Raw genomic sequence first — 17,264 nt, 5'->3', positions numbered from 1 at the left:
AAATATTAGTTTATATACTTAATGCGTCAAAAAAAATAATTTATTCAAATTCATATAATATATTAATATTATTTTTGTTTTATCTATTCAACGCCATTGTTTATTTTTTTTTTACTTTTTCATCTTTTATTAATACCCATGAATGGCCTGTTGGTCTGTTTTAATTTTTAAAACACACTATAATACACGCACCCGATTTAATTTGCAGGCGCATGCATGTGATAATTTGCAGGTGCATGCTAAATGGTAATAATGGCAATGACATTGGAGTGATAATTCTAGTGATAGTTATGATAATGATAGAGTAAGAGCAATAGTGTTCGGGAGTAGAGGCATCTAAGCAAAGTACCATACAGCTTAAACCAGTGTATCCTTTGGGCAGATGATAAATACAAAGAACTTGCAGTTACATGCTATGGCAGAATTCATACAGACATTGTAAGATACAGTGAGGAGTACCAAGAAAATAAAGGAAAAATCTAACAAAAATGTTTAACAGAACAGTTAATACAAAAAAAAAAACATTGGTTCTATGAATCTGACCACTAAAACATTGTTTCCATAGTAGCATGTAAATGACTCATGATTCAACCATATAATGCGCGCCATGGCTCCTTGCTCTCCTTTGTCGCCTTTTTAAGATTCCATTTTACTTTGCCTTCTGAAAACTGCAGACCCGTACCACTAGCCAAAATCTCACCTATTTCATGAATTGTCTGCCACAAAGCACTAACAATTAGATGTCAAGGCTTAAGATACACTCACTTATAGAAGAAAATTGAAGATAAACTTCCTCTTTTTTGTTTCAATGAAAATAATAACGAAAATGTGATTTTAACAACTTCTGGCAAGTCGCAACATCTAATAGTTAATGTTGTTCCGTGTAGTTTGCACATAAAACTATCAGTGTTGCAAGAAGTAATTCAAAACTTCAAATAAATTGCTCAAATGATATAGTTAGTTAGTAATAATACCAACAAGACGTTGGCTCGAGTTTCATAGCATTGCCTGAAACTATTCTCTTCCCCTTCTTTCTACAACAGAAACATGTGAAATCCTCACTCTTCCCCTTCTTTATGCAACAATAGTGACTCGCATCTCAACCTCCAACATACACATTTCTAGGGCAAAGCTTCTTCCCCTCACTCCCCTTCTCACATACCCACTTCTTTCACAACCATGGTCTCATCTCAACTTCTAAGTTTTAATATTTTTAATTATACTACTTTATTCTCCCTGTCTCAAAACTTAAAAGAGTACAAATTTCTTACATTTTTAGTCTTTTAATGCAATTTTACCCTTAGCTATAGCGATCATCCCGCCACCCGCAATCCCGCTATAATGTTTTTTGGGTTCAGCCGCTATGCTCCGCTATCACAATTTACTACCCAGGGCCAACAATTCTCCAAATAATGGAGAACTCTTCAAGGAAACAAAATAAAATAATGTATGTTAAAGTGATAAGAAAGATGAATACCTCAAGGTCCTTGTCAGATTTATTCTCTGAATATTGACCAGTTTGTCCAATTAGAAAAAAGGTAGATAAGTTCATTAGGCGAACAAAGTGAAGAAAACATGCTAAAGTTTCATGCTGAATCTGCAATGAAGAAGGTGGCTCCTGAGTTTTGTTTTGTACTGCCATCATTGTGTCTGTACTTTGACCTATCTGTATACCATAAACTAAAGCTTTACTTTCATCTAATCTTAGGGGTTTACTTTGCCCTTTAACCTTGGATGATGCCACCAAAAATGGTACCAAAAGTGTAGGTAACAAGGAAGAGCCATTGACCCTATATGTATTTCATTTTCCATTATTGAATAAACAAGTTGGATTATTATTGAATTAATTTGTTTTAGTTGAGTGTGACTCCTAAGCAAACTTGGCCAAGCCAATCAACCTTGAACTTATCAAACACTTGTGTTTGTGGCGTTCTAAGACTCATCACCCTCTCGGTGTGGTGTCTAAATTCTTATCAATGATCCTTCATTATGGTGTATATCCTAGGCTTATCAAGCAACCTAGCTTGTGGCACCTTCCACCCTTCATACCTTAACCATTTCCCTAAAAGCCACACAAACTGTGGCCATCCCAACCATTTCCAAGCCAAACCGTGAGAAACTTCTCCTAGCCACATGCCTTGACCCATACACTTAACCATACACTCACCCATACACTTAACCATACACTCACCCACCACCTTGGAGGTTTCGCATCAACACCAAAGAGTGAATTTCTCTGGTTCTAGGTGACTTAAAACTCAAATATATAAATTGTTCTTATGGAGATAATAGTGATGTTGTTGATGAGTTGAGTTACGAACTAGGTCATTTTTTTGTTACACAAGGATCTTAAAGACGAGAAAAATAGAAAATAACTATTTGCGTTCATAAATGTACCTAGAAGAGTTTGCAATTAGTAATGGGAGACAACCTACACGCGGAGTGGTCCATAACTCAGTTTGCTTGAACTCCCTTCTTTGCTAGGTAGTCTATAACTCCATTAGCTTCCTTGAGAATGTGGTCTAGTCAGACAAGCCAATGACGACTTAGAAGTTTCTTGATATCTAAGAGAACACAACTATATTGTGACTCTAGGGGATAGTTGATTGTTTCACCAAATCAATCGAGTGAATCTAAATGACATACAATATTTCTATAGCCATCTTCCCATGCTAGAAGCAAACCATACCTGATGCATAAGAGCTCAACAAGTAGCACTAAACCCTTCCCTACAAATTTAGAGAAGCCTAAGAGCCTTATGCTTGTTGCATCTCTAACCACTCCACCAAACCCAATAAGATGATTCTTTAAGACATTTGTGATGTTATCTTTAATTGTGCAAACAATTCTTACTAAATGTATCGTACACAAGATAAAACATGCTAATTTTATCTATTATACGATATTCCACTACATGACGGAGATCACTCAAACTACACCCTTTATAATCTTTTGTGATTATATGTTTCAGGAATTCCTTCATTCATTTTTTGTTCTACATTTCTATATTTTATAACCCATTCCTAATGACAATAAACAGTCAAAACAGTAAAATCTCAAAACATCGTGACAAGTAGGCGGGCACAAAAGAAAATGATCAAAGAATCCTTAAAATATATAGTTATTTACACCTTTTGTTTTAAAACGTTCACATTCAATCCACTACTCTATACAAATATGTCTAATGACCTCAGTAACCAGTGACTAATGACGTTTGATGTCCAACACTCATCTGAATTGTCCACTGGAATGAATTCTAAATTTTATACTTTTTTCCAAATTCTCTACTCGTCTGAATTGTTTTTTTAATTTGTTTTGTTAATTCACTCCCATTTTTCTAACATTAATGAGACTCGTACTATCAACAAGTTGTTGGTCTAATAGTATAAGACTCTGTTAAATCCCTAGGATCACCGAAATGTCAATGATTTGATTCATAAGAACGACACTTGTTGAGAGGGGCAACCACATACTCTGAAAGACATTAGTTCCTTACCCAAAAAGTAAGGGATACCGTTGGTAGGGCAAAAAAAAATTAAGATGCACACTACCACTAATTAGCTTATTGCACATAATAAGTGTAAGATGCAATAACCACCACTACATGACATGAATTATTGTATCATCCACACGTACCATCAACAATGAGAATAATCCCTGATTATTTAATCGTCAAGTGAGGATGCACCAATGGTGACAAAGCCACCACAAATAAGGAGAAAGGATGTGGACTAGAAGTGGACCTAAATGCAAATGTTAAATAAAGGTTTGAAGGAGCTAAATTTAAAATGTAGGCAAGACATAAAATATTAGTTTATATACTTAATGCGTCAAAAAAAATAATTTATTCAAATTCATATAATATATTAATATTATTTTTGTTTTATCTATTCAACGCCATTGTTTATTTTTTTTTTACTTTTTCATCTTTTATTAATACCCATGAATGGCCTGTTGGTCTGTTTTAATTTTTAAAACACACTATAATACACGCACCCGATTTAATTTGCAGGCGCATGCATGTGATAATTTGCAGGTGCATGCTAAATGGTAATAATGGCAATGACATTGGAGTGATAATTCTAGTGATAGTTATGATAATGATAGAGTAAGAGCAATAGTGTTCGGGAGTAGAGGCATCTAAGCAAAGTACCATACAGCTTAAACCAGTGTATCCTTTGGGCAGATGATAAATACAAAGAACTTGCAGTTACATGCTATGGCAGAATTCATACAGACATTGTAAGATACAGTGAGGAGTACCAAGAAAATAAAGGAAAAATCTAACAAAAATGTTTAACAGAACAGTTAATACAAAAAAAAAAACATTGGTTCTATGAATCTGACCACTAAAACATTGTTTCCATAGTAGCATGTAAATGACTCATGATTCAACCATATAATGCGCGCCATGGCTCCTTGCTCTCCTTTGTCGCCTTTTTAAGATTCCATTTTACTTTGCCTTCTGAAAACTGCAGACCCGTACCACTAGCCAAAATCTCACCTATTTCATGAATTGTCTGCCACAAAGCACTAACAATTAGATGTCAAGGCTTAAGATACACTCACTTATAGAAGAAAATTGAAGATAAACTTCCTCTTTTTTGTTTCAATGAAAATAATAACGAAAATGTGATTTTAACAACTTCTGGCAAGTCGCAACATCTAATAGTTAATGTTGTTCCGTGTAGTTTGCACATAAAACTATCAGTGTTGCAAGAAGTAATTCAAAACTTCAAATAAATTGCTCAAATGATATAGTTAGTTAGTAATAATACCAACAAGACGTTGGCTCGAGTTTCATAGCATTGCCTGAAACTATTCTCTTCCCCTTCTTTCTACAACAGAAACATGTGAAATCCTCACTCTTCCCCTTCTTTATGCAACAATAGTGACTCGCATCTCAACCTCCAACATACACATTTCTAGGGCAAAGCTTCTTCCCCTCACTCCCCTTCTCACATACCCACTTCTTTCACAACCATGGTCTCATCTCAACTTCTAAGTTTTAATATTTTTAATTATACTACTTTATTCTCCCTGTCTCAAAACTTAAAAGAGTACAAATTTCTTACATTTTTAGTCTTTTAATGCAATTTTACCCTTAGCTATAGCGATCATCCCGCCACCCGCAATCCCGCTATAATGTTTTTTGGGTTCAGCCGCTATGCTCCGCTATCACAATTTACTACCCAGGGCCAACAATTCTCCAAATAATGGAGAACTCTTCAAGGAAACAAAATAAAATAATGTATGTTAAAGTGATAAGAAAGATGAATACCTCAAGGTCCTTGTCAGATTTATTCTCTGAATATTGACCAGTTTGTCCAATTAGAAAAAAGGTAGATAAGTTCATTAGGCGAACAAAGTGAAGAAAACATGCTAAAGTTTCATGCTGAATCTGCAATGAAGAAGGTGGCTCCTGAGTTTTGTTTTGTACTGCCATCATTGTGTCTGTACTTTGACCTATCTGTATACCATAAACTAAAGCTTTACTTTCATCTAATCTTAGGGGTTTACTTTGCCCTTTAACCTTGGATGATGCCACCAAAAATGGTACCAAAAGTGTAGGTAACAAGGAAGAGCCATCTCCTATAATTTTATTAAGAACCTCATTAAGAGCACATGCAAGTACTGGTGGCTCATAATGCTGCATAACCAAGACTGAGACCTGGTGTGAAGAATTTAACAAAATCAGATGTATGTCTAGAAGGAAGATTAAAGTGTAAGAATAACAAATTATGTTGAAAGTTAAATTTAGAGTAGATACACATTTCAATCCCTCATGTTTTTCGAGCTTACCAGTTTAGCCCCTCAAAAATTGAAAAACCCAAAATGGTCCCACAAATTTAAAATGCGGGTCAAATTAGTCATTTTTAGGGTCAAATTAATCCCTACCATGTATTGTAAAACATGCTAAAAATGACTAATTTGACCCATATTTGAAGTTTAAGAGGACCATTTTGGGATTTTCAAAACTTGAGAGACCAAATTGGTAAGGTCGAAAAACATGAGGGACTGAAATGTGTATTTACTCTTAAATTAATAAGGTTTAACCATTAAGGTTGTGCTTGGAAAACTGTTGGGAGAACTCAAAGCCTAGTTTGGAGCTTTTAAACATGTTTGATATCTCCTATAGTCATTTATAATTATAACTGGATTTGTAGCCCAAACCTAAGTTGAATAAAAAGTTTAAAGAATGTCACTTATCCATTCACCAACACTCACTATAGATTTTCCTCTACTACTATGACCACAATACCCTTAGAAAATTGAATGCTACCTACAATTCTCCCCATTTTTTCAATGTTAATTTTGGTAAATACACATATAAGTAATTATGATTAACACTATCCAAACAATATCCATTCAACCAAAATCACTTTCAACAAAATAGTATCAAAATATTTTTAAAACTAACTTCAATAAACTCAGTTTTGCAAACAGGTTTGCAGACATACCTAACATATTTTTAAAAACAGCATGCCCAGTGTAGGAACTCTGAAGACAACAATTATTAGAAAAACAGAAATGCAATAGTAGCAGCAACTCATTGGCACCAAAGTTATTTGATAGAGTATCAACTATCAAATAAATAATCATACATGCTATAATAAGGAATAGCAAATGATTATGTGCTCGGGATGAACTCTAGGCATTTGTTTTTCGGATGAATTTTGAAATGAAATGTAATGTTAGTTCTTCACAGAATCAGAGTTTACATAATTGTGGTATAGGAGAAGTATAGTCTAGCAGAATTATATTGCAATCAAATAACAGCCACCACCTCCATTTATGCCTAAATTTTAAATGCAATATTTGAAGGTAAAGCATATGGTTTTTGGAGCTTTCAAAAGAGAATTTTTATTTTAAAGGTTTATGAGAAGTAGTACAATCTTGAGACGGATTGCATTTGCATCAGGGAACAAAAAATAGGAGGAAAAGAAAATATTATATATTATTTTCAATAGTAAAGATTTAAAGCATGTTTAGTGCAAGACATCAAGTTTATCAGAATGTGAATCTAATGACCAAAGAAGCACATATACTCCTAAATTGTGTATCATACTATCATACTTGCACACATATGGCAATCAAGGATATGTATGATGAGACCAAAGTCAGCATGCGAATACAAGATAGGGTTTCAGAAGAATTTTCTATTGCAATAGGATTATACCAAGGGTCAACATTGAGCCCCTACTTGTTTACATTAGTCTTGGATGTGCTTACTGAATATTGTCCAAGAAGTAGTGACAATACATGCTTTTTGCAGATGATATTGTCCTAGTGGGAGACTCAGGAGAGAAAATAAATGGGAAGCTAGAAATTATGACTTTTGTATAAGTCGAAGTAAGACGAAGTGCATGGAGTTTATGTTTAGCAATAGGCGAACAAATCTTATTGTAAAGGTAAAGATCGAAGATCATACCAAACAACAAGTCACTAGATTTAAATATATTGGGTCAATCTTTCAAAACAATAGAAAAATTGACAAAAATGTGAACCATAAAGATGTTTGAATATTGGAATGGCTCAATCTTAGTGATAATAATGAGTGCAATTTATAAGCAACCTAAAGCTAAAGTAGTTACATCTGATAGCACCTAAAGGAAGGTTGTTACTAGTGATCAAGTTCAAGATAATATTCCACAACTATAAGAAATATATTGTTAACATAATGTGAGAGAAAAAGATGCAGAGTTGTTGAGTAAAGTAAGGGATCTGTTATTTTCTCCTATCAAACCATAGGATTCAAGGGGTTGGATGCAACTACGAAGTATTTCATGTGTCATATATAATAGAAATGTGTACTAAAGTTTAAGGGGATGTTTTACACACAACTATAAGGCTCATAATGTTATATGATGCTAAATATTGGGTAGTCAAATATCTACAAGATAATAAACTTCATGTAGCAAAGATGAGAATGTTATAATGGTTCAGCGGATACACTAGACAAGATAGGATTAAAAATGAATGCATTGAAGAGAAAGCTGGAGTAGCTCCTCTTATGAAAATGATGGCGGAGTCATGGCTTAGGTGGTTCGGACATGTATGAAAGAGACCATTAGAAACCCCTATAAGGAGAATATATCAAATGGAAGTTAGCCCAATTCTTTGAGGAAAAGGAGGCCAAAAAAATCATAGGTGAAACAATTAGAAAAAAATAGATATTATCTTATGTCAAAGAATATGATTTATGATAGAATTATGATGTCATTCGATCAATGTAGCCGACTTACCTACTAGAATTAAGGCCCAGTTGTTATTGTTGTAGTATCCCATATCCCTTGTACATGACCATTCCCATTCCCATTAGGGTGTTTGGTTTTGTCAAGAACATAATGATCCACTTTTATGATAGGCAGATGGAATGGAATCATAATTATGACTAATAAATTGTAATGAGGGAACAGAAATAAACATCACTCCATCTCTATTCTCTAGAAGCTTTGAATCGCCCATCTGATAAGGGAACAGTGATTCCAATCACAAACTTAAGGAATCCAGAATCCTTAGGGGTTGTTTGCGAGTTGATTTTTAGAGGGTATAGGAGGGAATGGAAGGCTTGGGAGCCATGAAATACACTTCTGAGATGACTCTGAAGCCTTCCCTTTCCCTTTGTTCTCGTCCAAAACTCAACTCACAAACAAAACCTTAGTTTCGTAGAATAGAATCACCATTTCCCTTTTTTGTTATTGTAAGGAGGATTTCCCTATCAAACCATAGGATTCAAGGGGTTGGATGCAACTACGAAGTATTTCATGTGTCATATATAATAGAAATGTGTACTAAAGTTTAAGGGGATGTTTTACACACAACTATAAGGCTCATAATGTTATATGATGCTAAATATTGGGTAGTCAAATATCTACAAGATAATAAACTTCATGTAGCAAAGATGAGAATGTTATAATGGTTCAGCGGATACACTAGACAAGATAGGATTAAAAATGAATGCATTGAAGAGAAAGCTGGAGTAGCTCCTCTTATGAAAATGATGGCGGAGTCATGGCTTAGGTGGTTCGGACATGTATGAAAGAGACCATTAGAAACCCCTATAAGGAGAATATATCAAATGGAAGTTAGCCCAATTCTTTGAGGAAAAGGAGGCCAAAAAAATCATAGGTGAAACAATTAGAAAAAAATAGATATTATCTTATGTCAAAGAATATGATTTATGATAGAATTATGATGTCATTCGATCAATGTAGCCGACTTACCTACTAGAATTAAGGCCCAGTTGTTATTGTTGTAGTATCCCATATCCCTTGTACATGACCATTCCCATTCCCATTAGGGTGTTTGGTTTTGTCAAGAACATAATGATCCACTTTTATGATAGGCAGATGGAATGGAATCATAATTATGACTAATAAATTGTAATGAGGGAACAGAAATAAACATCACTCCATCTCTATTCTCTAGAAGCTTTGAATCGCCCATCTGATAAGGGAACAGTGATTCCAATCACAAACTTAAGGAATCCAGAATCCTTAGGGGTTGTTTGCGAGTTGATTTTTAGAGGGTATAGGAGGGAATGGAAGGCTTGGGAGCCATGAAATACACTTCTGAGATGACTCTGAAGCCTTCCCTTTCCCTTTGTTCTCGTCCAAAACTCAACTCACAAACAAAACCTTAGTTTCGTAGAATAGAATCACCATTTCCCTTTTTTGTTATTGTAAGGAGGATTTCTGTCTCTTGAATCGCATTTCTACCCCTTCAAGAAATTCTTCTTTTTCACCAAAAAACTAGGGTAAAAAAAAGCAATAACCATTTTTTCCATGATGAGCCATCTTTGGCCATGCTATAGAAAGAGTTCTATTACATGGGCTGTTCTATTATCCAGCATAAAAGGTTGCATGTTTGATTTTATATTGATGCAATAGTTTCTAAAACTCTTCCATTCTTTTTCTTTGTAATTATGTAGCGTTCTCTTTATATCCCAGAATTACTTCACATCAAAACCATGAAAAACCAAAAAAGAATATCTCCTTATTCCTCTACTTAATTTAATCAAACTAAGGAATTATATATTCCTGTAAACAGCGTATTCCCCTTATGGATTAACCTTGGCACAATGGTAAGATTGTTTGCCGTATTCGTGGAGGTTATAGATTTAAACCCGGAAACAATTTCTTCGCTTGTGAGGATAAGTCTGAGTACATCTACCATCCCAGATTTCACTAGGTGGAAGTCTCATGTATTAGGGTGCTCTTTTGTAAATTAGGGAATTTTATACTTAATAGTTGACAAGGTAAACTATTTCAATCACATTATCAGAGGAATTAGTATAACAAATTAGGATCAAATTTAGGGGTTTCCCTTTAAAATAAAAAAATAAGAAAAGGAATTTGAGTAAAAAGAGGACCTGGTAAATGCCCTGATCATCAACATAGTGAAAAACGTTCCCAGATGCTTTGTGGTTCTTGATTCCATAACCCTCCAAGGAGAAATCAAAGACGTCATCACTGTAACAAAAAATAGTAATAACCCAACAATTAAGACCCTTCAATTGAAGAAACATTTCACATGAATGATGAAGAAAGAGAGAGAAAATAACCGGCGGGTAAGAGAGGAAGAAGGGTTAGGGTGAAGAGCATCTAATATGGCAGAGACAAAGCCCTCAGTGTCTCTGAACAAAAACAACACCTTCGCTGCTACCTTCATTTCACTCATGGACTCGACACAACAAATGCGCTTTCTTCTAATTTCTAAGTTTTTTTGGTTATTTGTTCTCACCTTTGTTACACTGCATGACGTTTCTCCTCTTGCGTTATTAAGATAGCAATAAAATATGGTTTAAATATGAAATAATTTTTATATAAATTAATTATTTGTGAATTATGATTGTTATAAAACTATAAAAGTACTCAACTGTGTGTCTGTGTCACAATATATAAGAAAAGTAGTGGTTCATGCTATTATCAAAATGAATATTTCCTATGATTTATATAGGGTTACATTTGTCATTCCATTTTTTTAATCAATAAAAAACCAAACATTTCGAGTAAAATATCATTTACTAAACTAGACACTCCCATTAACTATATACTTTAACTTTCTTGAGGGCATTTTAGTCGGTGCACAATATTTTTTGGAATAAAATAATAAGTCTCTTCTTCATCATTTATTATACCTCATCATATTATCAAAAAAGTGTAGGTCATTTCCACTACTTGGTATTTTTGGATCGGGCTAAAAGAGTAATTTAAGGCATTATTTAATGACAAAAGAAAAAGTACATCTCTTTGTCCACTTTTTCAAACCTACTATGGTGGAAAACCAAGGGTTACTTTGAAACTCACACACCCTTCTCTTTTTTTGAAATCCGAGAATCTTACTCTCGCTCTTATAATTTCACTATCAATCTCTCGCTCTCAATTTCAATCTCAAACAATACGAAGTTCTTCTATAATTAATTCATGAGATTGCTTAGACGATTGATAAACAATGGTCACCGTTTTGTTGAAACCATGGAAACCTTCCTTTGTTCTCTCTTTTTAGTCCATTTTCTTTTCTATCTATTATAAATAAGTAATTTTTATTAGGTTATGATATGTGAAAAACGAAATGGTTACCATTTTATTGTAACCATAGAACCATTCATTTGTTAAATCTAATTTTAGTCCATTTTTCATTTTTTTTTAAAAAAAAGACTTCTTTACTGTGTATCATCTTCGAATCTATCTTTTTCAAATCCTCAATCACAAACTCAAACCTCATTATCATTATCTTCTTCCTAAAGGTTAAATATGAGTTTCATCTATTTTGTTTGGCATTTTTTTTATTTTTTTAAAAATGGCTTCTTTATTGTGTTTCATCTTTGAATCCATCTTTTTTGAAAAAGTACTTCAAAAACCATTCATTATAATCATGTATCAATTTTATTGGGTTATAGGTTTGAAAAAAAAATGCATTTTTCCTATAATCATGGAACCCTGTAAAATTGACTTCTTTATGAGTTTCATTTTTTCTCAATTTTTTTTTTGTAAAAATCACTTCATGGATTAACTATGTTTTCTAGGTTATGAGATTACACAGAAAATAAATGCTCTGAAATTTCTTTACCATTTTTTCCTTTTTTCATTTATTTTTAAAAATGACTTATAGGCATGGTTTAACTTGTTCTTTATTGGGTTCACTCTTTTACTTACTCTTCTGTTTGATGTCTAATTATCTTTACTCTTTCTCTACTTCTTTGTGCTTTGCCAATTTTTGCTAAATGCAAATGTCAAATTTCACACTTATAGTGAAGTACATACATGTATTCCTTTATATTATGTGGTGTTTTACTTCAAAAATCGCCTCTTTAAAAAATGTCATTACATATTTGATCCCAAAATTGTTTATTTGGTGTATTTTTACAGTATAAAATTTTGATAATTTCCTTCATATTTCATACATTATCTGCTCTCTTACATTTTGTTGTGACTTATGAGCTTGATTCTATGCATAACACTATTGAAGTTTAGTGTTTCTATTAGCTCTTGGTTTTCTACAACATCATTATGGTTTTATCAAATATGTTTTTACAACTTTATGGTGTATCTACACTTTCTGATGCATATTTTTTTATCTCCCTACTGATCTGCATAATGAACTTTACATTTGTTTTGCATTAATTTATTTAAACAATGAAAACTAAATTTCAAATTAAAAAGTTTGTGATTATTAACTCATGGAAGATAATCATGTATAAATTTTAAAAATGATTTATATGCATGAATTAACTCGTTCTTTATGTGTGTGTAATATATGTAACTCTGATTATATATTTTTTAATAAACAAATCAGAGCTTTGCATTCAATGTGTAGTTTGCTTATGTGCTTCACACCGATGTCTAATGAATTTTACTCTTTGTTTCTAAATTTTGCCTTTCTATCTCTGCCTTTTGTGCTTCACACTATTTCTCTTTGATGTTTATTTACCTTTACTCTTTCTCTGCATCTTTGATTTTTACTAACAAAATGTTAAATTTATGTATATACAGTCAAACTCCTGATAAAAATATGGTCTTTATGTTATGTGGTATTCTACTTCATTAATCACCTCTTTAGAAAATTCCATTACATATTTGTTACAAAAAAGGCTTTAGTCTTTTTTATTTCACAGTTTGTAGGTGTTGTGCTTCTTTGATTTTTACTAAACAAATGTCAAATTTCACATTTATAGTGAATGACATGAATGCATTTTTGTATAATACATACATTAGTGAGATTATAATTTTTTAATAAACAATATTTCGGTGTATGCAAGTGTTCTTGTTGAAATAGCAAAAGATTCAGCCAGCCCAAGAAGCCCAATATGAAGTTCTTGACTCTTTCCTCTTTGGGAAACTATTTCAAATTTCTGTTAATTCTGTTTTCTATTTAGTTTCTATTTTTAGCTCAATCACTTTTAGTTTTTCAGTTAGTTAATTTTCTACTTCGTTCTTATGAGAAAGGATTACTCTTCAATTCAATACAGTGCATCATCATTCTTTTGTGAGTTATTCACTTTCTTTCTTCGTTCTGGTTTAGTGCATTACTTGGCAGAGGTTATGTTGTTTTTGTCAACAATCAAGGCTCACCAACTTCAACATGGTATCAAGAGCTCACAATCTTGAAGAAGAATAATAGATGTACCAACACAATATCATCACCCTATTTTTTTGCATTTCTGTTCTGCACACCTCAACCTTCGCTCATGGCCAACCAAATCATAAATCCCATCCTTGATCCATCAAGCCCCTACTACATGAACCCCAATGAAAATTCGGGTGTTGTGATCGTATCCTCCTTATTAAAAGGAGAAAATTATCATCCATGGTCAAGGGCAATGACCATGGCTTTCGAATCAAAGAACAAAATGGAATTCATTAATGGAGCTTTACCTAAACCTCCTCCCAATGACCATATGTATTCAACATGGAAAAGATGCAACAATTTAGTTGTTTTGTGGCTTACCAGATCAATAGATCCATCCATTGTCCAAAGCATCTTATGGATGGAAAGTGCACAAGAAATTTGGGAGGATCTAAAAGAAAGGTATCATCAAGGAGACAACTTCAAAATTTCAGAACTCATTGGAGAGATGCATTCTATCAAACAAGGCAGTGCATCAATAGACAAATTCTACACCCAAATGAAAGGTTTATGGCAACAATTGGATGATTATAAACCCATCCCAAACTCTAGTTGTGACATCAAGTGCCAATGCACCTTGATACCCACCATAAAGAACTATAGGGAGAATGAGTATGTTATCTGCTTTCTCAGAGGATTGAATGAACAATTCACCTCAGTCAAATCCCAGATTATGCTTATGGACCCTCTTCCCTCCATCAAAAAAGTGTTTTCAATACTAATTCAACAAGAAAGACAAATGATGTGTGAGGAACCAAAATTCTCAGTTAATTTCACAAGCAATAATTATGATGCAAAACAAAGAAGCAGATGAAGAGGGTTTAGAGGTTCATCAAGTTGAAGAACCAATGTGCAAGGAAGATTTGGAACCTTTACTCGAGGCAGAGGTCAGAAAATTTGCACATACTGCCAAAGAATAGGGCATACCGTTGATGTATGTTACAAAAAACATGAGTTTCCACCAAGCTACTCAACAAATTCAGGCAACACCAATTGCTACTCAGGAACAGATCCATCACCTGATGAACTAGAAGATCCTTCAAGAACAGGATGCAAGGAAGACAGGTCAGATTCGAGCCCTCTATTCACACCCGCACAACAAACTGCACTAAAGAATCTTATTCAAGAATCTTTTAATCAAGGCGTTCACATCACCAACCAACTTAGCTCTATTAGTGCCTTAACTCCTAACTGTGACTAAACTCATTCAGGTAACCTTTTAAACCTGCTTTTTAGAAAAGGTAAGTCAAAACATTGGATCCTTGACATAGGGGCAAAAGACCATGTCTGTCACACCCTCTCACTTTACCAGAATTTCAAGAGGATCAAACCTCTATCTATATCACTACCAAATGGCTATCAAGTCACTGCCAACTACTCAGGAACTGTGATATTCTCTGAGTTTCTTTACCTCACCAATGTTCTTTATGTTCCAGTTTTTAAATTTAACCTTATTTCTATATCAAAGCTTACCACCTCTCTAAGCTGCTCACTCATTTTCTCAACCAATCATTGTCAAATTCAGGATCCACACTCCTTGAGGATGATTGATGCAGCTGAGCTAAGAGGGGGATTGTATATGCTAACTGAATTCAGCAAGAAACACACCACACCTCACAATGTAAATGTGTACACTGCCTACAATGACTCCAATATTTGGCACACTAGATTAGGCCATTTTTTTGATAAGAAATTGGCTCACATGCAAACAATGTTTACTTTCACTCAATGCAATAAAACAGTAGATCCTTGTGAAGTATGTTATCTAGCCAAACAACAAAGATTGCCTTATCCTGTTAGCATTAGCACTTCTGTTTGTGCATTTGATTTAATACACATAGACATATGGGGACCTATATCAATGCCATCAACATTTGGACACAAATATTTTTTAACTATAGTTGGTGACAAAACCAGGTTTACCTGGATATTTTTCATGAAACAAAAGGATGAAGCTACTCAACTTGTCAAGGGTTTTGTACCTTATGCAGCCACTCAATTCAACAAGTAAATAAAAACAATTAGGAGTGATAATGGAAGAGAATTCCTAATGACAGACTTCTACCTAGAACAGGGGATACAACACCAAACTTCTTGTGTTGAAACTCCACAACAAAATGACATTGTGGAAAGAAAACACCAATGCATACTTGGTGTAACTAGAGCTTTAATTTTTCAATCTAATTTACCTATATGTTATTGGAATTATGCTATTGCTCATGCCATATTCTTAATCAATAGACAACCTACTATGTTTTTATCTAACAAATCTCCTTTTGAAGCATTGCATCAAACTCTGCCTGACTTTAGTAACTTGAAGATATTTGGTTGCTTGTGCTATGCCTCCACATTGGTGTCTCAGAGAACAAAACTAGCACCTAGATCCAGAAAGTGCACTTTTCTAGGATACAAACAAGGCACTAAAGGCTTCACATTACTAGACCTCAACACAAATGAGGTATTTGTCTATATACATGTTGCCTTTTTCGAACACATCTTCCCTTTTCAGGCTGAATCATACACCACAGAGGCCAGAGACAACAACCCTGCACCAATTATGCCCATCAATCAAGAAGACATATTTTCATATGCCATTCCTGAAGTAATAAACTCACCTCAGATAACAACCAATGATCCATCACCTAACCAACCCTCATCAACAACAGAGACATCCACTCCTCTTACAAGACAATCTCAGAGAACCAGAAAGCCACCCAATTATCTCAAAGATTACCACTGCACCCTTCTCCAACAAACTGATCCACCTCTTTCCCAAATCAAATATCCCATCAGTGACTCCCTCTCATACAATAACCTGTCTTCCAAACACAGAAAACTTTCCCTATCACTAACCATTAATCCAACCCCTACAACTTATGCTAAGGCCATCAAATCTGCTCATTGGCGACATGCCATTCGCACAAAATTAAGTGCTTTGGACAACAACCAGACTTGGACACTAACTCAACTTCCACCTAAAAAAGAGCAATAGGTTGCAAATGGATATTCAAAATCAAATACCATCCCGATGGCTCTATAGAGAGATACAAAGCAAGATTGGTTGCTAAGGGATTCACACAAACCGAAGGTGTGGACTATATGGAAACATTAAGTCTAGTTGTGAAGATGACCACAATAAGGGTTCTTCTTTGTCTTGTTGCCATCAACAATTGGCATCTACAACAGCTGGACATCAACACAACATTCCTTCATGGTGATTTCCATGAAGTCGTATACATGAAGCCTCCACCAGGTCTCAACATTTCAGAACCTCAATTGGTTTGCAAGCTACAAAAATCAATCTATGGATTGAAGCAAGCCAGCAAGCAATGGCACCACAAGCTCACAAACACATTGCTAAAACTTGGTTTTACTAAATCCACCTCTGACTATTATCTTTTCATTAAAAACACTGAATTTGGATTTACAGCAATCTTAGTATATGTTGATGATTTGATTTTAACAGGTAATGACTTGAATCAAATTAAACAAACCAAATTTGTCCTACATACAAAATTCAACATTAAAGACCTTGGAGACTTGAAGTTCTTCTTAGGGATGGAAGTAGCAAGATCAAGGCATGGAATAGCCCTATACCAATGAAAATATACTCTTGAGCTGCTACAAGAAAC

The 17,264-nt window shown here is 34.1% G+C and overlaps 3 protein-coding genes across 3 annotated transcripts; 1 reads left to right on the top strand and 2 right to left on the bottom strand.

Annotated features, from left to right (window-relative positions):
* Nucleotides 1-338: 338 nt before the first annotated feature.
* LOC109339028 lies at nt 339-2,147 on the bottom strand. The gene is made up of 3 exons (XM_019576391.1): nt 2,050-2,147; nt 1,478-1,790; nt 339-716 (listed from the first exon to the last, which is right to left on the bottom strand). Exons 1-3 carry the CDS (start codon nt 2,145-2,147, stop codon nt 588-590), a joined length of 540 nt encoding a protein of 179 aa, XP_019431936.1. The 3' UTR covers nt 339-587.
* Nucleotides 2,148-4,142: 1,995 nt separating this feature from the next.
* Nucleotides 4,143-10,755, bottom strand: LOC109339030. The gene is made up of 4 exons (XM_019576396.1): nt 10,568-10,755; nt 10,376-10,475; nt 5,282-5,671; nt 4,143-4,520 (listed from the first exon to the last, which is right to left on the bottom strand). Exons 1-4 carry the CDS (start codon nt 10,681-10,683, stop codon nt 4,392-4,394), a joined length of 735 nt encoding a protein of 244 aa, XP_019431941.1. The 5' UTR covers nt 10,684-10,755; the 3' UTR covers nt 4,143-4,391.
* A 3,076-nt stretch (nt 10,756-13,831) lies between these two features.
* LOC109339027 lies at nt 13,832-16,624 on the top strand. Its single transcript, XM_019576390.1, has 5 exons — nt 13,832-14,138; nt 14,616-14,697; nt 14,869-15,067; nt 15,158-15,388; nt 16,142-16,624. The coding sequence occupies exons 1-5, from the start codon at nt 13,832-13,834 to the stop codon at nt 16,622-16,624; spliced, it is 1,302 nt and encodes a 433-aa protein (XP_019431935.1).
* The last annotated feature ends 640 nt before the right edge of the window (nt 16,625-17,264 follow it).

This window comes from Lupinus angustifolius, unplaced genomic scaffold, assembly GCF_001865875.1.
Source record: "Lupinus angustifolius cultivar Tanjil unplaced genomic scaffold, LupAngTanjil_v1.0 Scaffold_51_103, whole genome shotgun sequence".
Lineage (NCBI taxonomy): Eukaryota > Viridiplantae > Streptophyta > Magnoliopsida > Fabales > Fabaceae > Lupinus > Lupinus angustifolius.
The sequence above is the reverse complement of the archived record's forward strand: the minus strand, read 5'-3'. Positions and strand labels throughout refer to the sequence as shown.